The sequence below is a fragment of the Ursus maritimus genome, unplaced genomic scaffold (genome assembly GCF_017311325.1).
Source record: "Ursus maritimus isolate PB19 unplaced genomic scaffold, ASM1731132v1 scaffold_7, whole genome shotgun sequence".
Lineage (NCBI taxonomy): Eukaryota > Metazoa > Chordata > Mammalia > Carnivora > Ursidae > Ursus > Ursus maritimus.
In genome coordinates, this window is record NW_024426885.1 from 30,263,071 (window position 1) to 30,280,227 (window position 17,157).

Genomic DNA, 17,157 nt, shown 5'->3' on the forward strand with positions numbered 1-17,157 from the left:
TTGTGTTTCTTTAGTGAAATGTCTATTCAAATCTTTTGCCCAATTTTTCATTAATGTGTGGTATTTTATTTTCTTAGTGATATCTTTTTTATAACAGCTGTATCGAGATAGAATTCACATACCATAAAACTCACCCTTTTATCTATCATCTATCTATCTATCTATTTATTTTTAAAATATTTTATTTATTTGAGAGTGAGAGACCACAAGCAGGGGGAGTGGCACAGAGAAAGGGAGAGGTAGAAGCAGGGTCCCCACTGAGCAGGGAGCCCAATGTGAGGCTTGATCCCAGGACCCTGGGATCACAACCTGAGCTGAAGGCAGATGCTTAAGGCACCCCCAAACTCACCCTTTTAAAGAATACAACTTAGTGTTTTTTTAGCATATTCACAATGTTGCACAACCATCCCCACTATCTAATTCCACAAATTTCTATCACCTTAAAAAGAAAACCTATACTGGGCACCTGGTGGCTCAGTCGGTTAAGCAGCTGGCTTGATTTTGGCTCAGGTCATGATGTCAGGGTGCTGGGATGGAGCCCCATGTCGGGTTCCACACTCAGCAGGGAGTCTGCTTGAGATTCACTCTCTCCCTCTGCCCCTCCTTCCCTCAAATAAGTAAATCTTAAAAAAAAAAAAAAAAAGGAAACCTGTACCCATTAAGGATTCATTCCCCACGCCGTACTTCCCTTTTCGCCATCGCTTCCTATCTACTTTGTCTCTTTGGATGTGCCTGTCTGCACATGTCCTATAAATTGAATTGGCCTTTTTGTCTGGCTCTTTCACTGAGCATGATATTTTCGAGTTTCATTCATGTTATAGCACGTATCGGTCCTTTGTTCCTTTCTATGGCCAAAGAACCTTCCATGTGTGGCTATATACTGCATGTCGTTGATTCATGCATCAGTTGGTAGGCATTTGGGTTGCTTGCACTTCACGGCTGTAATCAGTATGTTGCTACGAACACGTGTACAAGTGTTTGTGTGTACAAATGTATGCTTTCAGCTCTCCCGGGTGTATATCCAGGAGTGGAAGTGCTGGGTCCTATGCTAACTTCATGTCTAGCGTTTTGAGGAACTGCCAGACCATTTTCCAAAGCAGTTACACTGTTTTACATTCCCACCAGCAGGGTATGAGGAAGGGCTCCAGTCTCTCTGTGTCCCTGCCGACACACCAGCCCCGCAGCTCCTCCTCCTCCCTCTTCTCTGCAGCTGGCACTCCTTTCCTCTTTTCTTTCTGGTAAAATATGCATAACCTAAAATTCACCATCTTAACCATATTAAACGTACAGTTCAGTGGCATGAAGTACATTCACCCTGTTTTGCCACCATCACCACCATCCAGCTCCAGAACTTTTTATCATCCCAAACTGAAACCTCATACCCACTGTACCCTAACTCCCCATCCCGCTCCCCCAGCCCCTGGAAGCCACCATCTCACTGCCCGTCTCTAGGAATGTGATTCCTTGGCATCCCTCCTACAAATGGCATCATGCTGTATTTGTCCTTTTGTGACTGGCTTATTTCACTGAGCAGAAGGTTCTCACATTCTACCCACGTTGTAGCGTGTGTCAGAATTTCCATCCTTTTTGAGGCTGCATAATATTCCACAGTATGTATACACACCTGTTTATCCATTTATCTGTTGATGGACATTTGTGTCGTCTCCACCTTTTGGCTCTTGAGAATAATGCTGTTGTGAACATGGGTGTCCAAGTATCTATTTGGGTCCCTGCTTTCCACTTTCCCGATTTGGGGTATGTGCCCAGAATTGGAACTGCAGGATCGTAGGATAAATTCTGTTTACTTTGTGTGAGGCTTAGAGCCACTTCTGCAGGGCAGTGGCCACCACTTTAGGACATGGGGCCCCCAAAGTTCCTACCTTACACTTGTGTTGGGCTGTCTAGCTTTTGGAGGATTTCTCCTTTGTATGGAAACCACTAATCAACCATGTTTTTAAAATGGCTTTATTTGCAATGTACTTTCATTGTTCAGAAAGGAGAAAGGGCCTGTCCCCTTTAAGGATCCAGGTTTAGGGGACAACACTAAGGAGCTCAGGGGTCGCTCACTGATTTGTTCTTTGTCTTCACTCTTCCAGTGCAGCCGCCGTTCTGAAGTCTGCACAGGACCCAGCAGGCCCTGAGCTCTTGCAAACCGTGAGTAACAAACTCTCATTTCAGTGGTTGGAGTTTACTGATCTGTTGGCTTCACTGCACCTGTATAAAACCAATATCCCAGGTAACATTTTAAAACACCCAGCCCTGTCCTCAGAACCCAGAGAAATGGGCCAGTTGATTTTCTTTTTTTTATAAAGATTTTATTTATTTGAGAGAGAGAGAGGGAGGGAGGGAGAGCACAAGCAGGGGGGAGGGGCAGAGGGAGAGGGAGAAGCAGACTCCCTGCTGAGCAGGGACCCCAATGCAGGGCTCCATGCCAGGACCCTGGGATCATGACCTAAGCTGAAGGCAGACGCTTACCTGACTGAGCCACCCACGCGCCCCTGGGCCAGTTGATTTTCAAAGCAGGAGGTTCCAGGGAGCCCTGTCTTGCCAGAAAACTCAGTTCTGGTTAAAAGTAAGACATAGGCACCCTTCACCCTCGGTACTCTGAAATCAACTCCTTTCCTCCTCCTATAAGCATGGGAAGGGGTTTGGCAGAGCTAATACTTCCTTAGGGATATTATGGTGGAAAGGAGAGGGAGAGGTGAAAAAGTTATACCTGGTAATAATTCTAATACAAATAATAATGACTGCCATTATCATAACAACTTGCAGAATGTCCCCTGAGACAATATGTTGAGAAGCCCTGAGTTGTGACCAACTGTCCTGGCTTGCCTGGGTCTAGGGGGGTTTCCCAGGACACCAGACTTCTGATGCTAAAACCAAGAGAGGCCCAGCCACACTGTGATAATTGGTCATCTAAATCCAGTCTCCCACTTGTGAGCTGTGTGACCTCAGCTGATTCTCCTACTTCTCTGTTCCCCAGAGATAATATTCTCAGAGACAATATCTAACTCGTACATTTGTTTTAAGGATAAAATAAAACCTATGTAAAGCATTAAGCTCAGTACATGGCATATATTAACTACAAATAACTGTTAGATATCATTACCTAAACTCCTGTCTAATGTAACCTTACAAGTTTTGTTTGTCCTTTTGGAGAGACAGCAGTGTTTATTTAAGTGTATAGACCATCTACATCCACAAATTTATACAATAAAAGCCAAAAAAAAAAAAAAAAGCCAAATATACAGCAAGACTGCTAGAAAAGAAAATATTAAAACCACATAGTAGGGACGCCTGGGTGGCTCAGTCCGTTAAAATCTGCCTTCGGCTCAGGTCATGATCCCAGGATCGAGTCCCACATTGGGCTCCCTGCTCAGTGGGGAGTCTGCTTCTCCCTTTGCCTGCTGCTCCCCTTGCTTGTGCACTCTATCTCTGACAAATAAATAAATAAAATCTAAAAAAAAAAGAATTCCATTTAAAAAATAAAATAAAACCACATAGTAGAAGAGAGAGAAGAACGAACCCCAAAGCCAGGCTAATAGGTATCTAGAAGTATGCGTCTGGTGGGCCTGGATGATGGGGGAAGGGCCATCGTTTACTTGGGGCTGGGAAGCAGACCACAAAGTGCAAGCTGACTCTTCCTTCCCTGCTTAAAACATCCTGAGTTAGATTTTTTTTTTTTTTAAGATTTTATTTATTTATTTGACAGAGATAGAGACAGCCAGAGAGAGAGGGAACACAAGCAGGGGGAGTGGGAGAGGAAGAAGCAGGCTCATAGCGGAGGAGCCTGATGTGGGGCTTGATCCCATAACGCCGGGATCACGCCCTGAGCTGAAGGCAGACGCCTAACCACTGTGCCACCCAGGCGCCCCATAGATGTTTTTGTTATGTCTATTTTACGGAGTTGGAAACAGAGGAAAAAGCACAGAGAAATCCATTTGTCCCCTCATCATCTTTTTTGGGACTAGCTTCTGGCCATCCTAATTTTGTAAGAGGAATATGAGGGAGCTCGAGAAATTATGAGCCTGGATATCACAGCCAAGCTGCCCACCCAGCCTCCTAGAGCCAGAGAAGTCTCCAGCATTTGAGTCCAGACCCCTTGCTTTGCAAATGGGGCCACTGAAGCCCAGAGCAGGGACTGCCCTTCTCAGCATCCAGGTACTGGAAGAACCAGGACTAGAACCCAGGTCACCAACTCCCAACCCGGGGTCCTCTGCTAAAGGTGGTCAGGACTCCACAGGGAAGCTGGAAGCCACGCACAGCTTACTAGGCCTACGAATGTAGGCCCACAACAGCTAAGGATGAATTTAGACACACGCCTCAAGTCTACATTTCCAAATGGGCAGGTAGGGGGGTGGGATTTATGTTTTCCAAATGAGGTTGTGTGGTTCTGTGGATGAGACCAGCAATGTCTCTAAAAAGGTCCTGAGATCTGCAGGCAGGAATCTGAGATGGGAAAGACAAGTCCTCAAGTGTCCTTACAGGTTGGGGTCTACAGATGCATGGAATCACCCATCCTTCCCCCTGCCCCCCCCCCCCACCAACCAGAAGCAAAGCTACTGGGGAGGGAAACTCAAAACGGCCTACTTGAAGCGACCTTTCTAGGACAAACTCACCAAGATTCTGTGACACACAGGGCCTGTGAGACTTGGGAAATGGAACTTGTGTTCCTGGGAGGGAGGCCAGGGTGACACGGGCTGCGGCATGGGAGAGGAAGGTGTTGGGCTCAGACCGTGGTGCCCTTCCTCACACAGGGAGGCCTCTACTTGCCATCAGTCTGAACTGGCATGTGGCCTTCGTGTTCACTTCTTTGGGGTTTGCCTCTGGCGGGGGGAGTACTGCTCTCTTCAAAATGCACATCCGGTCCCCCTACGCACCTGTGCCCACAAGTGGACCCGGCGCTCTGCAGCACAGCATCCCTGTCCCTCACATGTCCCCTTTCTCACCTCTGTCCCTCAGTTCCAGCCACCCTGAGCTTTTCCAGCTTGCTTCGGTGTGCTACTCTCCCCGCTTCTCTCTCCCCCTTAGCCTTTCCCCATCTCTATTGGTTAGGGTGAATCATTTGCTGTAACAAATCTCAGAACTTCCACGCTTAACACAGTCGTTTTCAGGTACTAACAATCTGGATTGAAGTTTGTGGCTGTCGGCTGGCTGGCTGTGATGGTGGTGAGGGCAAGGCCTCCAAGATTGCCCCAGGCATCCACAGGCTGCAGCACCACAGGAGGGACCCCCGGGGGATCCTTTTTCCGGGTCAGCACCATAAATGTATTTGCTCACATTTCACGAGCTAGAACTCAGTCATTTGGCCACACTTCACTGCGAGGGGGTCTGGGCAACATTCTAGCTGTGTTCCCAGCGAAGCAGGGTTTCTTGAACATGGACACACTGTCCTTGAGTGTCAGCCTGAGTCACTTTCACAGAAGGTATTTCCTACCGCATTGTGACTGGGTTGAGCTGCTCCCTTGGGGTTGCCGCAGTACCCTTGGAAGCCAATCCTTTCATAACCCATATGGAAGGTAGAGTACGATCATGGTTTCTTTACACATTTTCCTGCGTTAGAATGTGCATTAGTTTCCAATTGTTTCAGTAACAGATTACCACACACTTAGTGGCTTAAAAAACAATATAAATTCATTTTCTTACAGTTCTAGGGTCAGAGGCCTGAAGTGGGTCTTACTGGATTAAAACCAAGGTGTCGGCAGGGCTGTGCTCTTTTCTGGAGGCTCTGGGGTGGGGGTGGGGGGGTGTCTGTTTCCTTGCTTTTTCCAGCATGGTGGGGGGGGGTCCTGCACTTCTTGGCTCACAGACCCTTCCATCTTCAAAGCCAACCATCACAGCCCTCCAACCTCTACGTCTCCTTCTCTGCCTCTGACCCTTCTTCCTCCGTCTTATAAGGACCCTGTGATTACATTGGGCCCACCTGGATAATCCGGGCTAAACTCCCCATCTCAAGCTCTTCGACTCAACCACATCTGCCATGTAAGGTAACACATTCACAGGGCCCCCAGGGATTAGACCATAGACATCTCTGGAAGGCCATTATTTTGACCACCACACACCGTTAAGCTTTGTAAGGACTGCCTCTAGTGTTTGTTGCTATGTGGCCTTAGAAATAGGCACTGTACCTGGGACACTGTAGATGTTCTTCAGTGTGTCAGGTGATGGAATGGGTAGGGTTACAGCCTCCCAAAGTGAGCCCCAGGCCGTGGCAAACCTGCCCATTTCTCTCTCCCCATGAGGCCTGGGCTGGCGCATGGCCAGCAGCCTATTTGTCATGGTTCCTACTTCCCCATACGACGTGGTTGATAGAGAATTCATAGGGCCTATGGCCTTCGTGTTCCAAGACAAATTTTTAAAAATCAACCTTTTTGGGGCACCTGGGAGGCTTAGTCAGTTAAGCGTCTGACTTCAGCTCTGGTCATGATCTCCAGGTCCTGGGATCGAGCCCCACGTCAAGCCCCATGTCAGTCTCCATGCCCAGTGGGGTTTCTCTCTCTGCTTGTCCTCCCATTCGTGGTCTCTCTAATAAACAAATAAATAATATAAAAATCAACCTTATTGAGGTATAATTTATATATGATTAATTCATCCATCTTAAGTGTTCATTGAGTTTTGACACTTGTATATCCCCATGCGACCACCACCATAAGGTGCGTGTGTGTTTACGGTTTCTTTCGTTGTTTCGACGTACAGCTCTGAGTTTTAAGACCTATATACAGATGTATGTAACTGTCATCCCAATCAGGATCTCCCCTCGGCCTCCCCTCAACCGCTGTCTTAACCCTTGGTAACCGCTGTTCTGTTATCTGAACTTACAGTTTTGTCCAAAGCAAATTTTTTTAAAGATTTATTTATCTATTTTAGAGAGAGCAAGAGTGTGCAATTCAGTGACATTTAGTACACCCACAGTGTTGTGCAGCTACCATCTCTATCAAGTTCCAAAACTTCTTCAGCTTCCCAAACAAAACCTTGTACCCATTAGCAGCCATCTCTATGCACCCCCTCACATTTCCACCCCCCAGACCTAAGCAACCACCAGTCTGCTTTCTGGCTCTATGAATTACCTATTCTGGATGTTTCCTAGAGCTGGATCATATGCAACCTTCTGTGTCTGGTTCTTTTACTTAGCATAATGTACCGTATCAGCGTTTCATTCCTTTTCATAGCCGACGAATATGCCATTGTATGGGCATGCCACAATTTGTCTACCCATTCGCTTGCTGATGGCCCACAGAATTTGCCTTATTTTTTTTTTTTTAAGATTTTTTATTTATTTATTTGACAGAGATAGAGACAGCCAGTGAGAGAGGGAACACAAGCAGGGGGAGTGGGAGAGGAAGAAGCAGGCTCATAGCGGAGGAGCCTGATGTGGGGCTCGAACCCGGAACGCCGGGATCACGCCCTGAGCCGAAGGCAGACGCTTTAACCGCTGTGCCACCCAGGCGCCCCTTGCCTTATTTTTAATTGGAACATCGCTAAGATTATTTCTACCCCCCAGAGCCTAACTCCGATGTCACCCCTATGGGCCCATGTGCTCAGCCTTTCCATACATGTTCTCATGCCATATAACATTTTTGTAAAGAAGGGATCATCCCCCATTTTACACATTCAGAATCTGAGGCACGGAAGGACGGAGTTTCTGGATCCAGGTGGGATTATAAGCCTGGTGTCCATCCCACTGCACCCCCGCTGGTATCTTTGAGTGCAGGTAACTGAAAGCAAAGTCCGTGTGGAAAGCAAATCCTTGGGGAAGATTTCAATGCAGTGTGGACTACTGCAGAAAACCCTTGAATTCTGTGTCCTTCCACGGGGGCTTCTGAATACCCTCCACGAGCATCTCTCTCTAGGCGGGCAGCCACCATGCCCAGTGCACAGCTCTCATCACATCCCTTCTTGATGCCCTCTCATTACTTTTAATTGCATCGGAGCCTCTCTAGCATCTTGTATTTTGATTCCTAATCCGGGGCGTTTCTCTGCCTCCCACTGGTCCAGCACAGCACTTCCTTTTCTCAGAGCTCCCCAGAGAAGTGCCCCCAGAAACTGGAGCTGGTCTTCTCTAATGAATTCATCTCTATAATGGAGAGTATAATAACCAAGCCCCGCATATTTACGTAGCAATCTCCATACAAAAGCAATGTTACAAAGGGAAGATTTTTAAAAGAATGTCATCTCAAAGCTCTATTTCCTGTAGTACTAAGAATACTATGGGAATTACCCTCACAAGAAGACAGAACTTCCAGGGATGCTGGGTTAGAGACAATAGCCGGCCCCATTAATGTTTAAAGTCAATGGAGCATAAAACTGCTTTTCTCTACTTACAGGCAGGCATCATCTTACAGAGAGGAGGGGGGAAATTACCATTTAACTCTAGTGAAATCCTTAAACCCTCCCCTAATTTTTATTCCCATTGAAATTCTCCAGTAAGTACCATCAGAATGAAAATGAGAATCACTCTCTCTGGGGCGAATGGCTTCCAATCCTCATCAGTGTGTGAAGAGCCCTCCACAGAGACGGAGGAGGAAGGCTGCCAGTTGGGAAAGGATCTGTCACCAAAACCTGCAAAACTAGCTGTGGTGACATACCTCAGGACTTGGGAACCTCTGGGCTGACTTCAGAAGGCCTCAAAGAAGCGCAGGTCAGGGTAGACAGGAGGCAGGATTCAAGGGTAAATCCAAGGAAGTCATGCCTTCAGGGTCCATTTTACTTAGTGGGCTGCAAGGGGGAACATTTATCATTAATATACTAGCCGTTTCCCTGGGGGATCGCTGGACTTGAGCCAGGCCTCTGTTAGTAAATCATTGGACCTAATCCCACATTACATTTGTGTAATGCCTGACAAAGCCTGTTCCCATTATCTCATTTGATCCTGAAAACAATCCTCAGAGGGAGGCAGGGCGGGGATTATTTTTCCATTTTACAAGTGAAAACACTTGTAAACTGATTTGCCAGGAGCCACACACCCAGGACGTGGCAGGAATGAGAGACTTCAATCTAGATCTTTGTGCAACCTGTTCAGGGTTCTTTTGACTCCACACAGCAGACTGATCAAAATATTCCCGGCCCCACCCAATCTTCACAGCCGCCGCTTAACCAGCAATGAGGCGCTCAGGAGGACAGAGCTTGTGTTCACACTGCCCACACACCTCTCTTCTAATGAAGACATACAGCCTGGACCAGCAAACTCTCTGGGGAAAAAAAAATTCATATCCTCTCCCTACACCAAAGACCAAACAAAATTAATCCCAGATGGATTTGAAAAACAAACAAAACAAAACATAACACAACCCAACCGGAAGACATTAAAAAAAAAACAACAGGAAAATAGAACTGAATATTTAATAACTTTCTGGAGACAAGAAGACTCTAAATTTAGCCTTGTGTTAAAAGTCTCAGAGAAAGGGATTTTGTAGATTTGGCTACATTAAATTTTGTTAAGTTTTAGTAGAGGAAAAAAATGACTACAGGGCCAACAAAAACCTGAAGAAATAGCAAAATGTGAAAGAAAAGGGTTAACTTAACTTCTGGTGTGGGGAGTCGTCCTGCAAATACATAAGAAAAACTCAAGAGGAAAAACTTACTAGGAAACAGACAATCCACCAAAAAAGGAAGTACAGTTGCTTAACATTTAGAAAACCGCTCTACCTAACTAAAAATCAAAGGTATGAAAACACAAAGGAGATGTCAGTCTCACCTATGAAATCAGAACAAAAAAAATTTTTTTTAACTAATACTCAACACTAATGATGGGAGAGTAAATGTACTCAACTCTTGGAAAGCAGTTTGGTAGTTTATCAGAAACCTTAAAATATCCGTATCATTTGACCTAAAATTCTACTCCTGGGAATATGGTCTTAGGAAAAGAATCATGAACATTGAAAAAGTTTTACGAAAAGAAATGTTAGTCACACACTTAGAGTGGTGAAATTTGGTAAACAGGAAACGCTAAAGGAATTGTTAAATAATTTATGGAACAGCAACTTGATGGAAACTTATGTAATAATAGGTTGTCAAAGTGCATGTAACAACGCGAACACCATTTATGGTGTAATGAGAAATGGAAAAGCGTGTAACACTATGTGTGGTTGTTTGTATAACACTTTGCTAGAGAAAGGCTGGAAAGGAAAAACAATTTTAATGTGAACATGTTTGAGTCCTATGATTATGAGAGATTTTTTCCACCGTCCTATATTTCTAGTTAACTTTTTTTTTTTAAATAAACAAAAGCTCTTCTTTAGCCCTGCGGTGGCGCGTCCTTCCCTTCCAGTGTCCCTGGGACTTGAGGACAAGGCAGAGGGGAAGTCTCAGAGACCCGACCCCGTAACGAACCTGCCCTCCTTTGCAATGTCCCCTCTGCACCCCAATTTCCTCCTTCTTTCCCCGCCCCCACCGCGGCGAAGCCGGACCGCCGGCGGAGCCCACCCCTCCCCCACTACGCCAGGTCCGGGTGACTGCGGGTGCGCGGGGGAGGAGCGGGGCGGGCCCAAGCGCTTCTGACACGTGGGGAGCGAGGAAGCGTCGGAGGAGGAGGGGTTGGGTGTGTGGGTGGGTGTGTCCGCGAGTGGGAGAAACCAACCCAGACCACCTCAGAGTCGGCGTTTTCTCGTGCTGCTTACCGGGCCGAGGAAGTTCGCAGCTCTCCCAACTCCCGGGATCCCCTCTTAGTAGGTACCGAAAGCAAACGCCAGCAGGCTCCGGCCGCGGCCTTGCACTGCCCGCGACGACCCGCAACCCGGCCCCTGCTCGCGCGTCCCCCTCCCTTGCCCGGCGCGGTGGTAGGGCCCGGCGGCGACGTCACCCATTGTTTACAAATCAACCCGAGCCGGTAGGATTCCGGCTCCCGCGGCTGCAGGCGCGCGGCGCGAGTGCCTGGCGGGCTCCCGCTTCCGCGTCCGCCCCGGCCCCCCGCCCCGGCCCCCGCCCCCGCCCCCGCTTCGGCCTCAGTCCCACGCCCCGCTCCGCCGCGCCCCACCGAGCCCCGCCGGCCGCAGAGCTCCGGGTGCCCGGACAGGGGGCCATGCCGTGCCGGAGGGAGGAGGAAGAGGAAGCCGGCGAGGAAGCGGAGGGGGAGGCGGAGGAGGAGGAGGAGGACAGCTTCCTCCTGCTGGAGCAGTCGGTGACGCTGGGCGGCTCGGGCGAGGTGGACCTGCTGGTGGCCCAGATCAGCGAGACGCTGCAGCTGGACGCGGCGCAGGACAGCCCGGCCTCCCCGTGCGCGCCCCCGGGGCCGCCGCTGCAGCCCCCGCGACCCCCGGCGGCCGTGCGGGCGGACAAGGCCCGGCCCCCCGCGCTGCCGTTGCTTCTGCCGCCGGCGCCGGCCGAGGCGGTGGGCCCGGCGCCTCCGGGGGCCCTGCGCTGCGCCCTCGGGGACCGCGGCCGCGTGCGGGGCCGGGCTGCGCCCTACTTCGTGGCCGAGCTCGCCGCAGGCCCCAGCGCGCTGCCCGGGCCGTGCCGACGAGGATGGCTGCGGGGCGCCGTTGCCTCCCGCCGCCTGCAACAGCGACGATGGCCCCCAGCCGGGACGCGCGCCCGCGACGACGACCCGCACCGGCTCCTGCAGCAGCTGGTGCTCTCGGGGAACCTCATCAAAGAGGCCGTGCGGAGGCTTCAGCGAGCCGTCGCCGCTGTGGCAGCCACGAGCCCCGCGGGCGCCTCTGGGCCCGGAGGCGGCCGCAGCGGACCGGACCCTGTCGCCCTGCAGCCCTCCGGCGCCTTGCACTGACCCGGGGCGCCTTGCACTGACCCGGGGCCCCTGGAGGAGGAAGAGGACGCCGCTGCGCAGACCCTACAGCGTCCTGCCCTCCCCAACCCTGAGCTGAAGCCGCCGTCGCGGTCCTGGGAGCGACCGCCCGGGCTGCGGGGAGACGCGTGGGGGAGAGACCGCAAGGCGAGAAGTTAACTGGCCCCAGCGAGGCTGTCGGAGAACAAGAGCGTGGAGAAATGCACCGGCCAGGGCGCAGACGTGCCGCGTGAGAATTTCCCCGGCCACCTCGGGGCCAAGGACCTGGGATAAACTGGGAGAACTAAGGCAGCTACTTGCATCGACTTGTACCTGACTTAACCCTTGGGGGCGTCGTGTGCTTGGATTGTTTAAAGATTGGGCTCCAAGGGGCGGGTATCGCCAGGGCTTTATAACAATACTTGAAAACTAATGATACGCATACATTTTCTTTATTTTCCGGTGGAAGAGCTTAGTGGAAATGGTGCTACAACTGCTGTGCAAAGAAATTCCGGAGGGAAGAAGAATGTAAAAGCTTGTTGGTGGGTGGGTTGCCATCACCCCCTTCTTCCCACTTAATTGATGTTTGGTGGTGGTGGGAGATGTGAGCTCCTGTTAGGGGTTAGAGGGAGGTGGAGAATTTTGAAGGTGGGTAGAGTTGGAGTTGAATGTGGACTTTTTAACTGACTTGACCTTGCCACCTGTGGTTCAAGGTCACAGTTTGCTGTGCACAAAAGGCTGTGGGGTTCCTGGGAGAGCTAAATTCACCCCTGTGTCTTTTCTTTTTCCTGCTCCAAGAAGAGCTGTGTCTGTGCTTTGCTATGTCGTGGAGTCTGCCCAGGACACACACAGGCAGAGAGGGACAAATGGGGATAGTTATTTGTTTTTTCTGTGCTTTCCTCTTTCTAGAACTCCTCCTCCTCTCTTGGGGCCATTCTTCGCCTTGCCATGAGCTTTCTGAGAAACAGTCATAAACAGTCTCCCCTGTCCTCCCAGCCAGACTTTCTTACTCCACCCTTTCTGGTGTCTGCATGGGGTAGATGAGACCCCGGCCGTTTTTCCGCTCCGTCCTGGCCGTCTGTGGAGCCGTGGGCCTGAGACTTCGTGAGTCTTCATCTCTCACAGTTTCCTCCTGTCACCAGCTCTTCTTGTGAGTGACTGAAACCGTGTTTAAAATGTGACTCTCCGAGAGGAGAACCCGCTGGCTTTACCCTTGTGAAACTTGACGGCGCTTTAAGTAAAGTGCCACCCCCAAACTTAAGGTAGCTAAACCAATTTTAAAAACAGATTCAATGGCTTGTTCATCCTCCAGATGTAGCTGTTGACGTACACTTCGCACCGGAGTGTCAGAAATCGCGGTGGTCCTGATTTATAGGATTTCTTAATTACAATGTCTGCTGAATAAATTCGGTTTTGTTTTGGAGCGTGGTTTGGCTTTTTGGTGGAATGTGGGGGAGAGAAACACACAGAGGGGATATGATACCTTCATAATTGAGTGTGTCCTTGGGGGCACCTGGGCAAATGGTTGGAGCCAGCTTTGCTCAGCATAGAATATCGGTAGGGCTGCCGTCCTTCATTGTTTCTGGGTTGATGTTCCAGGAGAACAGCAGATTAAGTCCAGGTTTTTGAAACCTGCTAGATGGGCTTCCATTCCCTTTGTGAAATAAGAACATATTCCAGAAATGTTTTCTAGGCTGGAGGGCAGAGGCCAAGTGACTTGCTGTGTCTGGAGGGGGTGGGGGAAGGTGATTTTCATCTGGATTTTTGTGTGTGAAGAATGGGGAGGGCAGAGGTGAAGCCATCCTTTTCTCCTCTCTCGCCAGTGACCCAGTCTTGAGCTATGGGCTAGAAAAGGAAAAATAGTTTCATAGCCATGCATTTGGTAGTTATAAATGGCTTGGTTAGAGCAGGCAGGGGTTAGATTAACTGAAGGTTTCCTGTCCTCAGGCCCATCTTGCCCGGGCGTGGAACTCTTGTTGAGTCCCTTCCTACTTGGCCCAGCCCAGAGGTCTGCCAGGCAGCCGCCCCAGGTCCTCTCCTGCTTAGCACCTCTTCCTGGCCTGCCCACCACTCACCCACGCTGGGGCTGCAGGAGAAAGCTGGCCCTCAGTGACTGGGTTTGACTCAGCTCTGCGACTCATCAGCTGTGTCATAATGAGCGAGTCACTGCTCTGTGCTTTTTCTTTCTCGTTAATAAAACAATACTACCTAATAGGGTGGTTGGGAGGATTAAATGAAGATCTGGATGTCTGAGATAACTTAAATGTTCAAAAAACGATAGCGGCTAATTCTTGGCACCACCACGGTCCCTTCCTCCCAGGGGACCCATATCTGTCTCATAAATGTGCCACTTGCCCTAACTTCAGCCCCCATGAGCACAAGGTGCCCTAGCCTTTTGCTACTGTACCTTACAAGTCCCTCTAACTCCCAGAAGGCTGCTTCCACATAACCTTGTAAACCAGTCTGTCCCTCTGCTTTCATCATTCTGGGGGTCGTATTCCCTGGGCACACGTGCTAAGTACTATTCTGGGTGCCTTAAATCACTGTCATTTCATTATGTCATGGTTTTATGGGCCATGAGGTAGGCACTGTTTCCTTCATTGTATAGATGAGGACACAGGCCCAGGAGACTGAGTGATTTGCTGGAAGTCACCACCTTTTAAGTGGACGAGCTGGGATTTGAACCCAGGCAGCCTGGTTCTGGGATCTCCTGTTCCTCAACCAGAACTTCCAGTATACTGTGCCACCCGTGTGAGACTTTCTTGACACCATTTTCTCCCATGTTGGATTTATTAAGATTTCTTAAGAGCATCCCACAGACCTTGACCCACTAAGTACTTAACACAGTAGCATCACTGTTGTCAAACTTCTCTTGAATGCCAGCCTCATGTGCAAGGTCCTGGGGGATCTGGGTTTGAGACATCCTGGAAGAATTCACAAGCAGATTTGGGGCCAAGGCCTTCCTGTAAGGTAGTAGGAATTGCATAAGAGAGGCATGGATAACAAACCTCAGGTTGTCTGTAAGATGAGGACGTAGGGCCACGGTGGTGCGGTGTCTGGCACGATGACCGGAAAGGCCCTCGGGAATGAAGGCCCTCGGGAATGAAGTTAGGATGGCGTCTGCAGACAAGGAGGGAGGGTCTACAGGACCTGGGAAGCCAGGTAGAGAGAGGGAAAGAGACACGATACCTGTTAAGGGCAGGTACTCTGCTGGCACATTTTATAAGACGTGACTTTGCACTTTATAATGGGGAGAGGTAGGAATTATTGGTGGTAGAGCGGGATCTGAACTCGGCTCTGAAGCTGATCCTCTTGCCTCCTGCCTGAACCTACCGCACAGCTCGTGAACGGCCTCTGCTACTGATTCAGCCATTTGCAAAGACCATCCAGAGCCTGGACCTGAGCTGGGGCAAGTGTGTCTGTGTTGAGGCAATGACCATTTCCAAGGGCTTGCAGCTTGCGATAGCCCATTCCTAGTACTTGGCCCACGAATGACTGTGGCTGGGATAGCCCTAGCCGTCCGGAGTGGCTAGGCACAGAACCGGGGGTGTGGGAGCCGGCAGAATTGAGGCAACTCTCATCTGAAGGAGCTGGGGCCTAGGTTTCCCTGGTAACATTCTGCCAGTCGTGCCCAGAAGGTCCTGAACAATAGGGAAGTGGCAAGCAGAAGCTGGTTGTTGGAGTGGGGGATGGGGCTTGATTGGGAGTTTCATATGGGAAGTTACAGGGACAACAGCCTAGGGCCTCAGGCTGGAGAGGAGAGAGCAGGGCTGAAGCTAAGGATTCGGCTGTTGGAACTAAGGGGGGTGGATGGAGCCCGGGAGACACTGGCCCTTGAGAAGCAGCACTCACACCAGCGAATGTACCCAGTGCCTACAAGGTGCTAGGCTCCAAGTACCTTACGAAGACAACTCATCACATCTACGTGGGAGGAAGAAAAGTAAATAATAGGAGCGCACGTAGGAGTAGAACCAAGGGAGGCCGAAGGTGGGCCGTAAGGGCTGGCTGGTGTGCGAGTGTGTCTACACAGGCGCATGGGCGTTTGCACACGCACGCAGAGCTTATCTACATTATCTCTGCGTACATCCTCTGTGGTTAGGTCCAGGGTATATGGAATCGGAACGTGCTCAGTGACTTTCACTATCTTTTTTGCACCTGAAGTCCCTCAATTTCCCCCCTTGGCACCATCAAGCCTGTGTTTTGAATATCTGCGCTGTGGGTTCTTCACCTCCTTAACCCCGCTGAAGCAAAGTACGATGCCTGGTGCATCTGGAGAAAGGCGAGATGACTCCAGTCCGGGGAAGGTTTTTGGGAAAACCTAGGAAATCAATTTTTAACCAAGTTAGGTTGTGGAATCTAATTTAGTAAAAAAGAAACAGGCAAAAGGCAGGCCAAAGGTAACAAGATGATAACAAGCTTGTGATTTTTTTTTAACCCACCCAAATCAATAAATCAAACAAACTGCCTGCGCAGGCCATCAGGTGGGGGTTGTGAATTTTACCTCCTTATGAGTCAGTTACTTGATAAGGGGGAGCAATTAATAAACTCCTCGATAGCAGATTTAGCTTCGATTCTGTTCTGGCGTAAGTCGCAGAGAAGGATTCCTTCACGTAAGCACGACAGAAGCCTGCGCAGGGATCCCGGGCACGAAGGGTTATACACAGTGGTTCCAACGGCCAACGGTCAGGTCCCCAGCCCACCGTGGCAGGACAGTTTGTGACATAAGGCGCTGTCAGGTGGGACAGCCACCCCTATGACCCCTCCTGAACCCTGCCGTTCAAACGTGTCCAGACTGGGCACCCTGTCCTTCTTGCCTCCCCAGGCGGGCTTGTCCCCTTGGAGCGTCTTCCCTTCAGTTTCCCCTTCAGCACGTCCTCCGTGGCAGTCAGGCAAACACAGTTCTCTCCTGGTTGAGCAGATCCTTCCCCGGTTTTTCCCTTTTGAATGCTGTCCTTTCTTTTCCATCTCCTTTGAACTTCTAGGAACCACAACTCCTCACCCCAAGCACCCCACTTCCCTGGCTCTACAAGTCTGTTGAAATCGCCCCATTTGTTTGCTCTGCAAATATTACTAAATGCCAATACCCAGGCAGCGTTACTAAATGCAGCTACGTTTTGGGCAGTGGCCTCGGCATTTTTACTAGCAGTAGCCCGGTGAATCCTCACAACCCTGTGAGGCAGGGACTTGATTACTATCGGCATTCACAGATGAGGAACTCGAGGTTAGGTTAGGTGACATGACCTGCCCAAGTCACAGGAAGGAGCTTTGAAGGAAAGAGCCAGAACTGGCCACATAGGCCGTTTGGCTCCAGAACTGACATCTTCGATGCCACAAGGTACTGCATGGAGGCCCATGGTTTTGGTTTTTGTTTTCTTTTCAAAGTGTGTCTTGTCTTTTCCTCTCTCTTCCCACCAAGGCCCTTATCACCTAGTGCCTGG

General features: G+C 49.9%; 1 protein-coding gene and 1 long non-coding RNA gene across 2 annotated transcripts; one reads left to right on the forward strand and one right to left on the reverse strand.

Moving 5' to 3' along the window:
* Positions 1-1,960: 1,960 nt before the first annotated feature.
* Positions 1,961-10,888, reverse strand: LOC121101238. The gene is made up of 3 exons (XR_005833201.1): positions 10,617-10,888; positions 8,586-8,715; positions 1,961-2,214 (listed from the first exon to the last, which is right to left on the reverse strand). It is a non-coding gene; the product is annotated as an uncharacterized LOC121101238 (long non-coding RNA).
* A 33-nt stretch (positions 10,889-10,921) lies between these two features.
* FRAT2 (FRAT regulator of WNT signaling pathway 2) lies at positions 10,922-13,142 on the forward strand. The gene has a single exon (XM_040624213.1). The coding sequence runs from the start codon at positions 11,018-11,020 to the stop codon at positions 11,720-11,722; it is 705 nt and encodes a 234-aa protein (XP_040480147.1). The 5' UTR covers positions 10,922-11,017; the 3' UTR covers positions 11,723-13,142.
* The last annotated feature ends 4,015 nt before the right edge of the window (positions 13,143-17,157 follow it).

Bases quoted from the DNA above. Each gene is read 5' to 3' on its own strand.
- FRAT2 (XM_040624213.1), top strand. From the start codon at position 11,018: ATGCCGTGCCGGAGGGAGGAGGAAGAGGAAGCCGGCGAGGAAGCGGAG.